Raw genomic sequence first — 17,605 nt, 5'->3', positions numbered from 1 at the left:
TAGTCTTTCCGCTGGTGAATGGATTTCTTTTCCAGTTCTTTCTTTTACTAAAAATGTTATCCTTTGAGAGTCCCAGGTTTATGGAGAGTTTCATTCCAATTCCCAACCTATTTAAGTCTAAGAAAATCTTATCTGCTGTGCTCTGAGAAGGTGATGGAAATCAGCAAATGCACCTAAAGGCAACTAAAGTTTCAGTGACAGATTAACATTCTGGCAGCTTCTTCTTTGTTTTGAGCCTTAGGAATTTCTCTTATATATTTATATTTGCAATCTCAGCGATGCTTCTGAGAGATATTTGTCATATTTTATTCAACATTTCTAAGTAGTAATAAGCCTTACAATTTAACTAATGTATATAAATTTCCCACTGCCACAAAGTCATCTCTTCTCCCAAATACCATGGTTCTAGGATTTTTACAATGTTTGAAAACACCCATCTTAAGAGTATGGTACCTAAAATACATGTGAAATACCATATAACCTTTTCATCATAAGGATGTATTTCAACAGTCACCAATTATCACTAATTAAAGATTTGGTTCAATACTTACCTTCGCTTTGAGTTTAGGTGCAGGAATCACCTTTTTCTTTGCCCTAAGAGAAAAGATTAAAAAGGAGGCCATTTCAGGGGCAGTTAAGTCACTCATTAGGAAATTGTAACACATAATCTTGTAATTATATGGGTAAATAATTTCTTCTATTTGGGAAGTTCTCTGAAGGAACTATATATAAGTTATATAAGTGCTCAGTTTATATGTGAATATACAGCAACATGTTCCCCAATTTCAATTAACTAGAATAAAGGCCAAACCATTAGTAAAATGTGAAATGTAGATGATAAAGTTTTTTAAAAAATTAAATGTAAATACTCAAAAAAATAAAATAAAATAACTCAAAACAGGCTAACAAAGCTGCCTAAGGAGACTTATTTCAAAGAACTGGTAAGAATTTGTAATTATTTATAGAATAAGAGCTTCAAGGAACTTTAAGCTCAAATTAAACCATGCTAAGAGGTTGTAAATGAGATACTGTTTAAAAAACAAAACAAAAAATCCTCAAGTTTTTAAAGAAAATTATTATTATTTTTTTTTTTTTCTTTTTGCGGTATGCGGGCCTCTCACTGTTGTGGCCTCTCCCGTTGCGGAGCACAGGCTCCGGATGCGCAGGCCCAGCGGCCATGGCTCACGGGCCCAGCCGCTCCGCGGCATGTGGGATCCTCCCAGACCGGGGCACGAACCCGTATCCCCTGCATCGGCAGGCGGACTCTCAACCACTGCGCCACCAGGGAGGCCCCAAGAAAATTATTTTTAACATAATAATTTAGATTAAAAATTTCAAAATGACAGAAAAAAGGCAATAAAAAATACCATGGATCGGGCTTCCCTGGTGGCACAGTGGTTGAGAGTCCGCCTGCCGATGCAGGGGACATGGGTTCGTGCCCCGGTCCGGGAAGATCCCACATGCCGTGGAGTGGCTGGGCCCGTGAGCCATGGCCGCTGAGCCTGTGCGTCCGGAGCCTGTGCTCCGCAACGGGAGAGGCCACAACAGTGAGAGGCCCGCGTACCGCAAAAAGAAAAAAAAAAAAAAATACCATGGATCCTTGGAACCTTTGGGAACTAGTGCGGAAAATGTTTGAAGATTAAAAAAGGGTTGAAAAGCTAAAATACCTCACATGTCAGAATATTTCGACTTCACTAAGTTAAAATGCCATCAATTAAATTAACAAGTATCTTGATTACAATCTACAACTTCGTTAAGGCAACAGTAATATTCATGACTTTCAGGCCCATATTATCACACAGATTCCTACTTTCTGATACAAAATGAAACGCAAAGTTAGCCATAATAATGAGGCTACTAAAAAAGAAAAAAATAAAAACTGAGGTAAAGGATCTATGTAAACACTTGCTTTAGAATTAAAGGAATGAATTATTTATACTTGAATTGTAACGTGATTTTAGAACTATAGGGAAATTAAAGGCCTGAAATATTATTGACACAAATACATATAAAGGCATAAAAAATATACATACCCCCCACCCTGGGATATCTAAACCACCTGCAACAAAGTAAACCTATAATGTATGAAACCAAACTACAACAAATTTATACCCAAAACAACAAGAGTAGCAAGATCTGAAAACCACACCAACTCAATACATCTCTGATGGTATACTAACAGAGTGTCCTTCCTAAAAGCTGTAAAAAATTCCACCTACTACAACTGTATACAAGGAAAGGGGGAATTTTGTAACATTACCCAGATGTTAACCAGATCTCTTAGTGGAATACTGAACTAGAGTGCTCAGTAAATTCTCAGTGACTTGCTAAGTTTATATTTTATTAACCCTTAATACTACACTTCTAGGCAATAGAGAAGTAGCCGTAAGTTGTAGGTAAAAATAAAATCCTTGTCAAATTAACCGGTATTCACCCAAAAATGTAACCAAAGAAAAAACTTGCCTTTTTACTAGAGACTCTTCTTTATTAATTATCAATACATCATTAATGAAAGATTCAGTTTTGGACAGAGGGAAGGACATGAAGAGTATGTTAATTTTGTAGAATAAAACACTGCAAGGCAAGGCTAGGTAGGATATATACAGAACTGTCTTGAAAAGCATGAGGCTAACAGATTACCTTTGTAGATGGTCATTAAGAGGGAAAGAAAAAGTAAACGAAACAACGGGAGGGCAGATCGTCCAGGAACAACGGAAACCACCAGAGCCTTCCTGTTTACATGGCTTCTCACTACCAGATCTCAGGCCAATATGTTACATTAAGGATTCAAGTTTTTAGAGACTAGCCTGAGAAGTTCTTTAATAGATAAATGTGTCCTGAGGTCTACAGAGTCCACAGTTTAAACGATTTTTAAAAACAAAAAAGCAGTGGTAAGACAGAGATTGTATAAATGTATGTTTAAGTTCTATTTTACCTAGCATTTAATAAATGATATTTTTGTTTACTAATTATCATAATGTGAATAAATATAAGTGAAGAAATCTGGAGTCTGCATTTACTCACGGAGCAGAAGTAAGATGATTATGTACACTCCGACTTTCCTTAAAAAGCATTCTGGAAAAATTAAAAGGACACAATTATTTTTCCACAGCAGATAATAACATGATAATCACTTTGTCATTTTAATCATTTAATATTCAATAGGCTACTACTTGCTTTTTTTTTTTAACCAAATAAAGACTTATAATGGTACAGTAAATTCAATAAACTATTTTATGGAAAATGTTATATTACCTCTTTATTTAAATCTTTTAACAAATTTCTGTTGATTTAAGATGAATACTTTAGGATGACAGGTTGAGACAGCCAAGTCTATTAATTTTAACATTCTTTACTTAACTCTTTAAACTGGGCTACACTTAGTTTTAGAGATACCACTCTACATTGACTATTTTCAATAGCACTAAGGCTGTGCCTCTTTTTCTACACTCTAAATCTTGTACTCAGTTACTTATCTTCATGATACCCATATAAAGTTCCCCTTCCAAAGTTCAAAACCTTCTTCCCCCCTCCCCTTTTCTCTTATTAGGAAATTCACGTGCAAAAAAGAAAAAGTGGTCGGTTAAAAAAAAAAAAATCACCTTTATGTGTATCTCTATGTCCATGTGACTAATTGTTTTGTCTTTTAAGTGAGTGAAGCTTTCAAAGCAGACATCATTTGAGATGACTGTAAAGAATGTTAAACACACTAGGTTCTTAGGAAAATGAATGTCATATGTGTGTATATATGTCTTTAATAACAGCAATAAAAAAGTAAAATAAAATCTAGGATGTCATATTTCTTACCTTGCCTGCATCCAGCCCTTAGGCCACAATGGTTTCACCTCTGTCTCCATAAAGGATTTAAGATAATCCTCAGCAGACTGGCTTTTATTTGGCTCTAACTCATAGCATCCCAATTTGATCTCAACAAGGTTACATAACAAAGTTCTAAACAGATTAAAAATATATATTTATATATAAATCTGACTGCAAAATTGTAGAAAATTAAGCTTGAAACAGATTTTTTAAAAGCACACAAATCTGATAGCAATAATAAAGACTATTATCTGAAGAATTCAGAAGATGACATGAAGATAGATGATTTCTAACATGTATCATTCAGTGTACTATAGCCAAATTCCCAATACGAGATAATTTCCTTCGATACCTTTAATCCAGGCACCAAAGATTAAAAGGGATAGTCCTACAACTAAACCCTCCACTTGGAGTACAGAAATACTGGTAAGAAAGATGACTGGTTATATAAATATATTTAGTACTTCATCTCTGAAACCAGTATGACTTACTCAATAATAAGATTAACTTATAAAAAGTACTCTATGTAAATAAAAGTGATAGAACTCTAAGGATATTAGAACCAACGTGATTTTCTCTTGAAAAATTTTTCCTACACACTAACTTTTGGTTGCTTCTATCTAGTTTTCCATTTACTATCGATTCTTTTTATGAGAAACCTTACTTCTGCATCATCTATTTGGTCAAAAGTGAAGGTTTTGGTTAAATCTTACCTAATGGTGTCATCCCAGTGGAATTTCTTCCTTGGTCCTACGACACGTTTCCCTGGTTTCTCATCATCATCTTCCTCAGATCCATTTTTTTCTCGTTCTTCATCTGTTTGAAACCTAAAAATGAAAACCATTTTATGAGGCAGAGTTTCAACCCAACACTGCCTATAATATGCTCCTTAGATACTTGTTGAATTGCTTAATTGAATGTTGACTCAAAAGACAGGGTAAATGAGGAGTCTACCTTTCCACATAATACTTTGAAGTGCATTATAAAGCGCTCTGGTAAATAAGGTCTTCAAACTCTAATATAAAGGCATGAACACTTATCTTTTGTATCCAACTTCAACCAATCAAGTAGGTCAACATGTGAAATGTCTGACCAGGGTCAGCTCTAGCTTTGATCACATCATACACTAAATCAAAAGACCTTTTGCCTTTCACACCAAAGCAGTTGAGTGGGAAGTGACTTGCCATTTAGAAAATATATTCAATTATACCACTTCAGTGGTTTATGTGGATTTCTACTTGGTGATGAAGTCCACTTAAGACCAATCTCTAACAGCTACAAGTATTTCTCAAATGCAAAAGCCAGTCCAAATAGAAGAGGTACATACTTGGCACACTTAGCTTGATTACGAGCCTGGCAGTCCTCCTGGTATTTAAATAGCTGTTCAGGCATGACATTGCTAACAGCCAGTTTCAGTTTTTGCAGAGGTTCTCTTAAACGATCATCCTGAGGAAAAAAAAACACTGAAAGTTTTTTCAAACATATTTACAAAACTTATTTTGCAAGCGGATTCTCAAAAGATGAAATTTGGGTTTTAGATATTGATCACACATTTGAAATGTCAGCATATTCAAATACGGACATTTCTTCTAAAATGCTGACTTTTCACAATGCACACTGTATATAATAAAATTAGGATAACCCTACTTCCCAGAGAGCCAAGCAGAGTCCCAGTTTTTGCCTGTTGCCTCAGCATAATTATTAATAGTGCTCAATTACACTCTTAAAAATACTCCAGTAAATTATATGGACACTTTAACTGTAATAAAATGATTAAATAGAGAACAAAATCTACACTGTGCAAACTACTACCAGTTAATCCCCATTATGATGGGGAACTAGTACCACAAGAAGAGATCCTGCTCTGGAGGACTGGAATGCACAGTTTGGTTTGGTGACTACCAGCAGAATGTTGGCATCCTGTTTTCTTGCGTATTGTTAGTAACTGTGACTTAAGTTGTAAGCAAAAATGTAAGGTCAAGGCCAAAGTGAAAGAGGAAAATGGGAGACTCTTATTCATGTCGGTTCAGGGCAAAAAGAAAAGTAGGTTTGTATCTGACAGCTTTAATCAATTTATTTATTTCATCTTGCAAGTAACAAAATATATATGTAGCTATTTAGAACATACTCTTATTACTGTCATAGGTGCAGAAATATTAGACTTTGCTTTTCTTACTGACACAACTGTGTTTAAAATGTGATTTTGGGTAAGGAGAAGATTTTTAGGAATGCAATTATCATGTTATGGCAGGTGTATTTTACAAATTAAAACATTTTATTTTATTAATAACAATTTTATTAATAAAAACAAAATACAAATATTACTAACAAGCATTTTACTTATTTCACGCATATCAATTAATAAATATTATTGCACATATGACAGTGTCTGCTATAAAATCCCATTTTAAAAAATGGAAGATCCAGTATCATGGTTTCTGGGTGATCTCATCTTAAGAATTACATAGCTGAGACTACCTGCCTGGGAACAATCCAAATATACATCAACAGTAAAATAAATAACTGAGATATATTCATACAATGGAACACTGTACACACAGCAGTAAAAATGGAGTTCCCCTACATGTAAAGACAGATAAATCTGAGATGCATAACGGTGAGTGTAAAAAAGCAAGCTGCATAAGAAAACAGACACTATTACTCCATTTATATGAAGCTCAAAAACATGTCAAACCAAACAATATAATGTTTAGGGATACAAAGGTACATGATTATACCATATAAAGAAATGTAAGGGTTAGATAAATGTCTCTCTTCCATAGCCAACATTCCATAGTCAATGTCTAGGCATCGGCACAAAATCTGAGACCTCAAATAAATTTCATTTGTTCATTAACCTGCTTTGAAGTGAGAAAGAACTACAGTTTCTCAATTCAAAAGAACTATTTTATTAATAGAAGTACAGCACCTATAGCAAAGAATTCTATGCCTGTCAGATCACACCCACTGCAGTGATCCAGAGCACCACACTCAGTCCCCTATTTGTACCATGCTGTGCTTTGTGACTCTAACCCCCCGACCAGAAAAGTTTAGACTGACTCAAATAATACAACCAGAGTTTTCACCCCAAGAATATGGATTGGGATGAGAAATCTACAGTCAATCTCTGTGTGTAGCTTTTCTGTAATATAAAACCTTGGAAATAAAGAAAACTTATCTGCAGATGCACATAAAAGGATAAAAGTGAGATAGGGCGAGAGAGGTAAAGAGAAACAGAGTTAATTCAGATTATCAGTTCCCATTCCTTCCTGGTTGCATTCTTGCCCTTAATTCCAGGAAATACCTTTATTCATAGAAACAAAGTGTTCTTTTTTTATCTTAAACTGCATCCAAGTTATTTTTTCTATAACTTGCAAGTTGTAAATATTTTAAAAATACATAGTCAAATCATTAAAGGCATTAAAGGAAGAGTAATCAGGACAGTGAAGGTACTGAAGCCCATTTTACATGAAGTAAAGAAGGGGACATAATTTGTGAATAAACGCAAAAGGAGAATTAGGACCAACGGGATGGAAAGCACTTGGATTTGACTCAACATATGCAAGAACTTCCTGATATTGTAATGAAATAAGTTTCTGATCACTGGAAGCATGCAAACTTGCACAATTACTTAGAGGCACTGTAGTCGAGAAAAATCTAGCAAAACATGAATGATTGATTACACTAGATAATCTTTAAGTAATCTTTAAGTTTACGTGCAACCCTGTGATTCTTTCCATTGGTCTTCATGTCAGTGTGAGCATATCTGTATAGGTCCACTTCAGGAATAAGAAAATTGAATTATACGTATGTCAGATTATTTGTTGAGGGCAAAGTTGTGTCAGTTGTGGAACTGAGGTTAATTTACCTAGTCCAAGAAGCATTAGAAAACATTATGTCTCATCTAAACCTCTCAATTGATGAAAAGCAATTTTTTCCCAGGGGATCCAACATGCTATGGTTACTAAAGAACATCCTATGGTTACTAAACATGTACAATACAACTATAAAGCAATTAGTATGCAAAAGCAGCAAACAGAAATCAGTCTCCTTTCAGGTTACAAAACCCCAGATGCAGGTATTATTGTTCCTCCTCTTACCTGGACATTGAGATGTAACTTCTTTAGACGTTTTACCAGTGTTTCTTTATTGCATGGCACAAAAGCTTCAAGGTGGGAGTAGACACCGCTACGAATGACAGGGCCTAGTTCCTGCAGCTGTAACTCAATGCTGACCAAAAACAACAACAAATAAGTAGTACAGAATTTCTTTTAGGTAGTAACAAACAAGCAAGGAGGCAGAGGCAGTGATTCTTTCCTCCTTTTACCTTTCCATGATTTCCTAGACAGTATTTTTCAAGGAAAAAAAAAAACCCATAAATCGTAATGCTATAAAAAATTTCAATGAATCTAGTTTAAGAGTAGAATTTACAACCCCAACAAGATGGCAAATAATGTTTTTTGCTTTCTTTTTTTTTTTATTGAGGTATACTTGATTTACAATACTGTGTTAGTTTCACATATACAGGAAAGTGTTTCAGTTATATATATATATATATAAATACTTTTTCATATTCTTTTCCATTATAGGTTATTATGAGATATTTAATATAGTCCCCTGTGCTATATAGTAGGTCCTTGTTGTTTATCTATTTTATATATAGTAGTGTGTATCCTAAACTCCTGGGAATTCCCTGGTGGTCCAGTGGTTAGGACTCCACGCTTCCACTGCAGGGGGCATGGGTTCGATCCTTGGTCGGGGAACTAAGATCCCGCAAGCTGCACGATGCAGCCAAAAAAACCCACAAAAAACCTAAACTCCTAATTTATTCCCCACCCCGCCCAAATAATTTCTTGATGACAGGGGCAAAGTCTACATTTTTGGGTAAAGCACAGGAATTCCATTATTAACCAAAAGCTCACTTCCTCAAAGAGACATCATACTTCCCCTCACCACCCTGCAACTGCTATACTAGAGACACAGTTTCAGTGAATTCAGAGTATTTTTTCCTTAAAGGTGTTTGAAAAAATTACAGATTCAGAAGAGGTAAAGCCCTCCTGGCTACACACACAGACTGTTTTATCCTTCTTTGTTTTCCTTATTGTGCCTCCACTGAACTAGGTATTTAATAGTTTGTTCAATTTATTCCAGTTCTCCAGTTCCTGCTAAAAGGGTATTTAACCAAACAGTTACTTCAAAAAAAAAAAAAAGAACAGTTTGTAATAGCCACCATATTCTCAGCAGGACAAGCCTACTGATAAACAATTGAGGTTTCTTCCAGATGGAAGACAGTATATCTGGCAGTTGCTACTGTAGAAAGATGAGAACAGATGTGAATTTGAAGGTCAAGACCAAACTGGGGCCCTTGGCAACAAACTATGTCCAAATCATCATGTTTTACTATAGAAGAAGGTGCAAACAGATGTAAATATTTTCACAAATATAAGGTGCATCCAAAGATTCAATTAACAGCTTTTGGGGGAGGAAAGAAACCCTGCCAGATCAAATGTATCCAACACTTATAATATACACTGCAATTTCAGAAACAATGAAATGTGGAAAACTATACTCCTTAGAATTGACAGTTGAAAATTCTTGGTATTAGAGAAGCCAAATACAACAAAAGAATAAATAAAAAGAAGTTTAAGGCCTATTAGAGCCAGAGGGTCAAATCAGAGGTTCATATGGGAGACAAGCACTCTGGTCATGAGTTCTGTGTACAAACACTTGGTTAAATATTGTGGTTAGATCTTTATTAAAAGTCAAGACTCTGGGTAGGAGGCATTCTAGGCTTGACCCATTATAAAAGCTTAGTTGAAGCTGAAAATAAAATAGAAACTCCAAGTAGTAAGAGATTCCAAGTAAGAACAGACTGACTCAATGACCTACTTATAGAAATTAGTAGTTTCCAAACAGGGGTTAACTCAGAAACAGGAAGTGCTGACTCCCTGCTCCTAAGCCCATAATATTAGGTAAAAATTAGAGAAATGTATTAACCCTAGAGGTTACTGACTGTACTGGTCTATCCCAAATATATACAAATTCATATCTGAGAGCAGTTTAAGTACACATCCCTCACACATATACTTTAATATTTTTTTCTAAGAATTCTAATGTTTTAGTATATGGGGACAATAAAATATACCTGAATAAATTCATGGGAATTACTACCCCAAATAATCATGTCTTATATGCCCTTAGACAATCAACTCAGTCCAGAGAAATAAGGGATGTCTATTCAGGAAAGTGGAAAAAGAAGACAAGGGGGCATAAGAAAGTCACTAAAAGGGAAAAAATTCAACTCTGAACACTAGGGCTTGTAGAATTAGAGGCACACTCTCAGTGAAATAAAAAGCAGATGGGCTCCAAGAAAACTAGAAGACTTGTTTTAAGACAGACATGGCAGGAATTAACAGAGATGCTTCTTTGAGATGTCATATCCCATGGATGATTTTTTGATTCTCTCAGAAGAGAAAGAGTTGTCCCCTTACAGAATAGTAAAATAAAAAAGGACTGTCTCAGTTGCAGGAAAAAGACCTGATCTAGAAAACTTAGGGCTCTTAGGTTAAAAAAAAAAAAAAAAAAAAAGGAGCTAGTCAGATCCCAGATTTTGGAATCTGGGACAGCTCTGATGAGTAATGGTTACACTGTTTATTGAACCTAAGGTTTAAAAGGGAGCTAGGTAAAAGGAGGTGGAAAAGACAGGAAGCACCTGCAGGCAGACAGAACCAATCTGAAAACCCCTGGCTAAAATAAAGAATAGGAACAAGAAATTCCTCTGCCTCCATGCTACTAGCATACTAGGTTATGTGTTTTATGAGTCCATGGAGACCAAAATGATTTTTTAAGTACTTCAGGAGAATGAGAGACTGCATTAATTAAAATAGTTATCAAAACCAATAAGCTAATCCATCCTTTATATCTCATGAGAAACTATCTCCATTATATATTTAAAAGACAGGAATCGTAGTATTGGAAACACTGCCTTGTTTCTTTGTATATGATGCTACTGAACCACCAAAAGTAGGCATACATTATTTTCATCAGAGAGGAATTTGCTGCTTTTCCCAGGACCACTTCCTTTTTGCCCATTTCTGCTTGTAGCCAATTATACACTCAATTTCTGGAACCATGGTCAAAATTTATAAGCCAACAGGTTTATAAGTACAGCTTATCTGACCATAGTCTTAGAACGTGCAACTTCATTAATGTTAACCTCTAGCGAAGGGTGAAAATTATCACTGATTTAAATACAATTGATATCATAAACCAGCTTTCACCCTTTCCTTTCCAATCTAACATCTGTCTTCTCTACACTGCCTCCGTCCTGCCCCACAAAAATGATTCTTCATTAAACCACACTTTCCATTTGGCTATAAATGTGTGTATGAATTATAATAAACCTCACTGGATACTAATGGAATTATTTTCCCCACGTCTGAATCAAAGTAGAAGGAAAGCACACCAAACTTAATACAAACAATCAGAACTGTCCCAGAAAGATATTTTCATATAACGTGACAAAGAATGCATTTAAATCTAGGATAATATTCAACCCATACAGCAGTCACTTGCTCTGGCAGTTATAACACTGGAAGCTTTGATTATCGTAAGGGGTCCTGGAGAACCAATGTATGTAGAAGCATCGTTTTGCTAAGAAACAAATGTTAATCACACATGCTGTGAGGCCAAAAGGGAAGAGCTAATGCATGAGACTAGCCAACCACTCAGCATCTGTACCTCAAAGGCCTACTATATTTTTTAATGACTTCTTAAGGTTTAAATAATTTTCAGGGTTTCTTAATCAAAGAAGAAAATTACTTACTCCAGAAGAATATTATTCATATCCTGTGTAAAGAATTTTTTCCTTCCTTCTTCATCAAAAAGTTTGGCAGCCTAGAGAAACACAAGATTGTCAATATAACTCTCAATAAACACATTACACATTATATGCTTCCATATCTATTTACTTAGAATAAGTTCCTTGAGGGTGGGGCTATGATTAACTTCACTTTGTATCCCAGCTTATTACCTGGCATGAGCAGGCAATTAAACAGTGCTGAAACAAAATTTAGCATACATAACATTCTTTCCTGTTACGTCTGTATTTCATTTTTCTGAATTTTCCTAAATTTAGAAAGTTACACAGGGGCTTCCCTGATGGCGCAGTAGTTAAGAATCCGCCTGCCAATGCAGGGGACATGGGTTTGAGCCCTGGTCCGGGAAGATCCCTGATCCGTGGAGCAACTAAGCCCGTGTGCCAACAACTACCAAGCCTGCACTCTAGAGCCCGTGAGCCACAACTACTGAGCCCGAGGGCCACAACTACTGAAGCCCACGTGCCTAGAGCCCATGCTCCGCAACAAGAGACGTCACCGCAATAAGAAGCCTGCGCACTGCAACGAAGAGTAGCCCCCGCTTGCAGCAACTAGAGAAAGCCCGTGTGCAGCAACAAAGACCCAACGCAGCCAAAAATAAATAAAATAAATAAATTTATTTTTTTAAGTTACACATATAAGACTTTTTAGTGCTATGGGTGTCTTGTGTATTTTGAGTATCTATCTGTAAAGTCTGTTTATCAGTTCTTGCTGTGATCTCCAAGATAACAGAAAGCAGATGTCTCATTTTCTACAAGACAATACTGTCCAACTATGTGTCTGATATTCTATATATTATACTCATTACCAGGTTTAACCTTCATAACAGCCAGTGACATTGGTATTATAGCTCCCATTTCACAAACAAGGAAGCTAAATCTTACAGAAGTTACATGATATGCCCCCAAATCACACTGCTAGTAAGTGGTGAATCCAGGACTCAGACCAGAAGCTTTCTGACTTCAACTGTACAACACTGTCACCCTGTACAAAGATACTCAGCTTACTACAGCCAGTCTGGGTTCTACCTAATTACTAACAATGAAAAAATTAGCCACAGTCATTATCAAGGGATAAGCAACAATTAATTCAATGAGGATAAGAATATTTTCATCACTGTGTTTGTCACCTTAGCCAGTTTACCAGAAACAAAGAGTATGCAAACCAATACACTGTACCATAAGCAAAATTTACTGGGGAAATCACAAAAGATAGTTTATCTTGAGATGCCCAAGATGTAAAACATCGAGAGGCCTCATCCAATAATCTGAGCAAGCCACATGCTGACTCTGTCAGTCAGTAAATTGATAATTTTACACTGTTTGACAATATCACATTCTGTAAATAGAAGAGGACAATTTCTGAGATGTGCCTCAGTGCTTCTTAGAAAGGATGAAGACTGGGTATGTGTAGGGAGAAGAAATATAGGAAGAAAGCCAGAATGGAAACTAAACTTCAAGAAGGAGAACAAAAGAAGTCAAGAGGCTGAACAGTGGAAGATATGTTACAAAGTGAGAAAAGAGCAACAAGAAGAAAGTCCTTGTCAGACAGATATGAGCATTTTGGGCAATAATGAATACTCATCTCCTGAAGAAAAAAATACCATCTCCTATTTCAAAGAAAAAAATACAGAGAATTCACAAATACTAATAAGTGAAATGAATCTTCTTATTGATAATTTCCTACTAAGAGGTTAGGAAGTAGCTGTTCTAACCCTAGCCATGGCTACTACAGAAAGAGTTTTTAGTACATGAGATATAAGAGCACCTTACAAGATTGAAACACACTCATTAGTAATCAATTCTGTTTATTAAGTGAATATGAATGGCATACAACACAGTGGACGGACTGCAAGTTATAAAGCATGATGGTCCTGCCTTTAAATCCTGACTTTGCATCAAGCCTCACCCATTTAAAAATTATGTGGCCTTGGGAAATTCCTTTAACCTTTCTGAACCTTAGTTTCCTCATCTATTAAATGGAAGAATACTACCTACCCCACATAACTGTTGGAGGATTAGACTACATAGTATATACAGTATTCTAAGCCCAGTCAGGGCACTGTCTCCTGAACAATAAATGATGTCTTGTGAAGCTGTGGGTCCCAGGAGCACTGCACTCAATACAAGGTATAGGTTTTTGCTAAATAAATAATAGCTGTTATTATTAATTATATATTGAAAAACCTGGATTACATCCCTAGCACTTTTTATTTAAAACATAAAGGAAACTAAAGATTTTAGCGGCAACATGGGATAGCAAAAAGCATGTACTATTGAGTCAGGTGAACCCGTGTTTAAATTCGGGCTCCACCACTTACTAGTTGTGTGGCCTGACCAAGCTATTTAACCTACCTCCACTTAAGTTTGTTAACCATAAAAAGGAAATAATACCCACACTTCATACATAAAGTGGTTAAGAATAGTAAATAAAAAACCTATTTGATTAATAAAATGATTGTACACTTTTCAAAAAATAAGCACAGAAAATAGCAAAAGAATGAAAAACAAAGGAGGGAGAGGGAACAATAGAACAGAATATAAAAGAAAATGACAAAATAAAGATGAATTATATCATTATCATTATAACAGCAGTAGGTAAGATAAAATCTTAAAGAGAAAATCTTTAAAAAGACTCAGATGAGGTTGATAAACAAATTTCCATTTACATGCTGTCTATAAGAGAAAGAGCTAAAGTAAGTCAAAAAATAAAGAATTCAAAAAAAAAAGAGCTAAAATGAAGGTAAATGATGGGAAAAGCTATACCATGCAAAAATAAAGAGAAAGGAGTCTACAGTAATATCAGACAAAACTGAATTCAAGGTGAAAAGCATTAATAGCACAGAAAGGGTCACCTTCAAATGATAAATATCACAACAGAGATCTAGCCATCAAGAATTTTATGGGCCAACAAACAATACAGCATAGAAATAAACAAAGCAGAGGACTTCCCTGGTGGCACAGTGGTTAAGAATCCACCTGCCAATGCAGGGGACACGGGTTCAAGCCCTGGTCCAGGAAGATCCCTCATGCCACGAAGCAACTAAGCCCATGCGTGCCACAACTACTGAAGCCCACATGCCTAGAGCCTGTGCTCTGCAACAAAGAGAAGCCATTGCAACAAGAAGCCCACGCACTACAGTGAAGAGTAGACCCCACTCGCCACAACTAGAGAAAGCCCGCGTGCAGCAACGAAGACCCAGTGCAGCCAAAAAAAATTAGATAAATAAAATAAAAATAGCTCATGAATAAAATAAAAGATACTTAGAAATAAATGACAGTGAAAATCTTACCAAAAAAAGTAAAAAGAAAAAAACAAAGCAAAAACTATGGTAAATACAAGTTATAACCTAAAAAACACTGGCAATGAGATACTTGAGCACAACTCTCTAAGTCCTGAACTAATAAAGTACCTTAAAATAAGTAAAAATGTAAGAGAATTTAATAAGCCACAACCTCAGAAGAAATGCTAAAGAACAAAAACAGAAAAATGAATAGAACTGATAAACAGAATCCATGAGTCAGTTGTTGGAAAAATTAGATAAATCTCTCGCTTCCCTAATCAGATATTTAAAATTCAGAAAAAGTTAAGAGAAATAAATACAACATAGAGATTAATAAATTTAAAATGTGATTTACTATAACCCTAGAAGAAAGAAACAAGTTGTAGAATAGTCCATACATTATACTTCGACTAACAATTATTTTTAATAACAACATATTGGCAAATGCATGGATTAAAACCCAGAAAAATAAGTAGTTTAATAGTGGTTATCCCTGCTGGGGGTGGGGAATGTCTGATTATGGGGCATCTTTCCCTAAGTATAAAATACAATTTACGGACTTCCCTGGTGGTCCAGTGGTTAAGAATCTGCCTTCCAATGCAGGGGATGAGGGTTCGATCCCTAGTCAGGGAACCAAGATCCCACATGCCTTCAGGCCACTAAGCCCACACTGCAACTACACAAGCCCAAGAGCCACAAGGAAGACCCAGTGCAGCCAAAAAAAAAAAAAAAAAAAAATTTATATTGAGTGTATGACTTCTGTAATCAGGAAAAGAAAAAAAGAGGACTAAAACATGGCATGGGTTCAAACAAACATGCTAAAGTAATAAAAAAGGGCATTTTAAGCAAGGTTTGAAACATTTTAAATCAAAATTATATTTCCCTGAGATTAAAGGGAGAAGTATACTGACATACCTGGATTTGCAGCTAGTTAAATAAAGATTACGTACCCAAGTCAATCGGGAGAGGAATCTACTGTGAAATGCTAAAATCTCAACTCTTAAAAGTTTGTCTAGTGAGAACACAATGTATGCTTACTAAAGCTGCTGATTAGCTGGTAAGGACTAGCTGGTAAAATCGATTGTAAAATAACTAGCTGTCAACATAGCTGGGACCAAGTTCAAGTACACTTCTGCATTGTTACTATTTGTTCCTACCTTTCTTCTATTTTCTTTACATGACTATGTATGTATTTATGAAATCTATGCAGAAAAATATTTATAAAGTGAAGTGAGATAATAAAACAACCAACTTTTATCCATGTTATAACTATATTTAAAAGAAAAAGGCTATGCATAGAGCCAATGCTTAAAAGGAAATATAGAAAATAAAGTTACTTATAAGTAGTTAGGATTATAGGTTATTATTTTTGCCTGAAAGTAATTATTGTTATGTTTGTGCAGCAAACACAAGAAAATTATCACACTTACTACACGGAGGTCTTCGATACGTTTTTCAAGAAGGACAGGCAGACCCTCTGGGAGTGTAGGTACCACCTTGGGCATAACTTGAGAGGCATAGGTTGGCTGGGTGGTGTTTCCATTCTCTCCTCCTGACTCAGAGAGGGGGCTACCATTAGAAGCAGCATCCAGTAATCTGTCAAAGTCGAAATCATCTAGCATCTCTAGGGCATTTTCAGCTTCCTGAAATAGTTCATGTTCATTTGTGCTAACAAAAATGGGGAGGTCCGGATCAGCACTATTCAGATTTAAGTCCGAGACATCATTTCCCAATGCCACAGCAGCAGAGGGGGTTTTATGCAGAGAGGAGGTTGAGAAGTTCACTGGGACTTTAGGGTTAGACTCCTTCCTTAATGCATCCTTCTCTTTTTGAAATTTTCTTATCATGGCAGCTAGAGAAAGAGAATCTTTATAACGTTTCTTCTTTTTTTCAGATTTGTGTGAATTTAGAGCCACAACTCTGTGAAGAAAAAAGTGATCAGTTAGGCTATGTATGATTTTAAAGGTTAAAACCCCAAGTAAATAAGCAGGCACAGAATTAAAATAATCATTTGATAGGTGAGGAAGCAAATTTGTTATTAAATTACACTTTTACAATGGCATCTTCATCATCATCTGGATTGTCACTTATGAAAGGCAGATAGGTGAATGGCCGTTAGAGTGAAGAAAATGAAATAATGTCAACAGAAATAAACAAAACTGAATAGAGCTCTGGTTTATTAAGTATACGAAGTTAGGGAATTCCCTGGCGGTCCACTGGTTAGGACTCCTTACTTTCAGTGCCAAGAACGCAGGTTCAATCCCTGGTCGTGTATCTAAGATCCCACAAGCCCCTCGGCATGGCCAAAATAAAAAAAATAAAAGGAAATGAAAGTATACGAAGTTAAACTTACTACTCTGTTTGGAATGTTCATTCTTTAGCACATCTATAAAGTAGGCACCTAAAGAATTAACGAAGTAAAGAAATGCACTTTTGCTGAAAACAGAGTTGATTACAACCAGAGAAACCTACATAATACACCCTCAAACTGGTACCCCAGGTGGTTTGTGCTACAAATTGCCAAAGAAATGCAAAATGCCTGTGTCAATCTGTGAGCCTTCATTCATCACCATGTCTTCTATCCAGACCCTATTCTATCTGCTACTACCTTCTGATCATTTTTCAC

General features: G+C 35.8%; 1 protein-coding gene across 5 annotated transcripts in view; it reads right to left on the bottom strand.

Annotated features, from left to right (window-relative positions):
- The window catches only part of UBN2 (ubinuclein 2), an 87,204-nt gene that overhangs the window by 35,252 nt on the left and 34,347 nt on the right, over positions 1-17,605 (bottom strand). For 4 of the 5 annotated variants that reach the window (XM_081244465.1, XM_081244463.1, XM_081244461.1 and 1 more), the window contains 8 exons: positions 16,410-16,899; positions 11,645-11,715; positions 7,920-8,049; positions 5,147-5,265; positions 4,533-4,646; positions 3,808-3,951; positions 3,025-3,075; positions 552-594 (listed from right to left, as the gene is read on the bottom strand). In XM_081244465.1, coding sequence (XP_081100591.1) covers positions 552-594; positions 3,025-3,075; positions 3,808-3,951; positions 4,533-4,646; positions 5,147-5,265; positions 7,920-8,049; positions 11,645-11,715; positions 16,410-16,899 — 1,162 coding nt within the window. The remainder of the gene's footprint in view (positions 1-551; positions 595-3,024; positions 3,076-3,807; positions 3,952-4,532; positions 4,647-5,146; positions 5,266-7,919; positions 8,050-11,644; positions 11,716-16,409; positions 16,900-17,605) is intronic. The other variant, XM_081244464.1, reaches the window with a different exon arrangement.

Source organism: Mesoplodon bidens, assembly GCF_964165515.1.
Source record: "Mesoplodon bidens genome assembly, chromosome: 9".
In the NCBI taxonomy this organism is placed as follows: domain Eukaryota; kingdom Metazoa; phylum Chordata; class Mammalia; order Artiodactyla; family Ziphiidae; genus Mesoplodon; species Mesoplodon bidens.
This window is presented reverse-complemented; position numbering and strand designations above follow the sequence as displayed.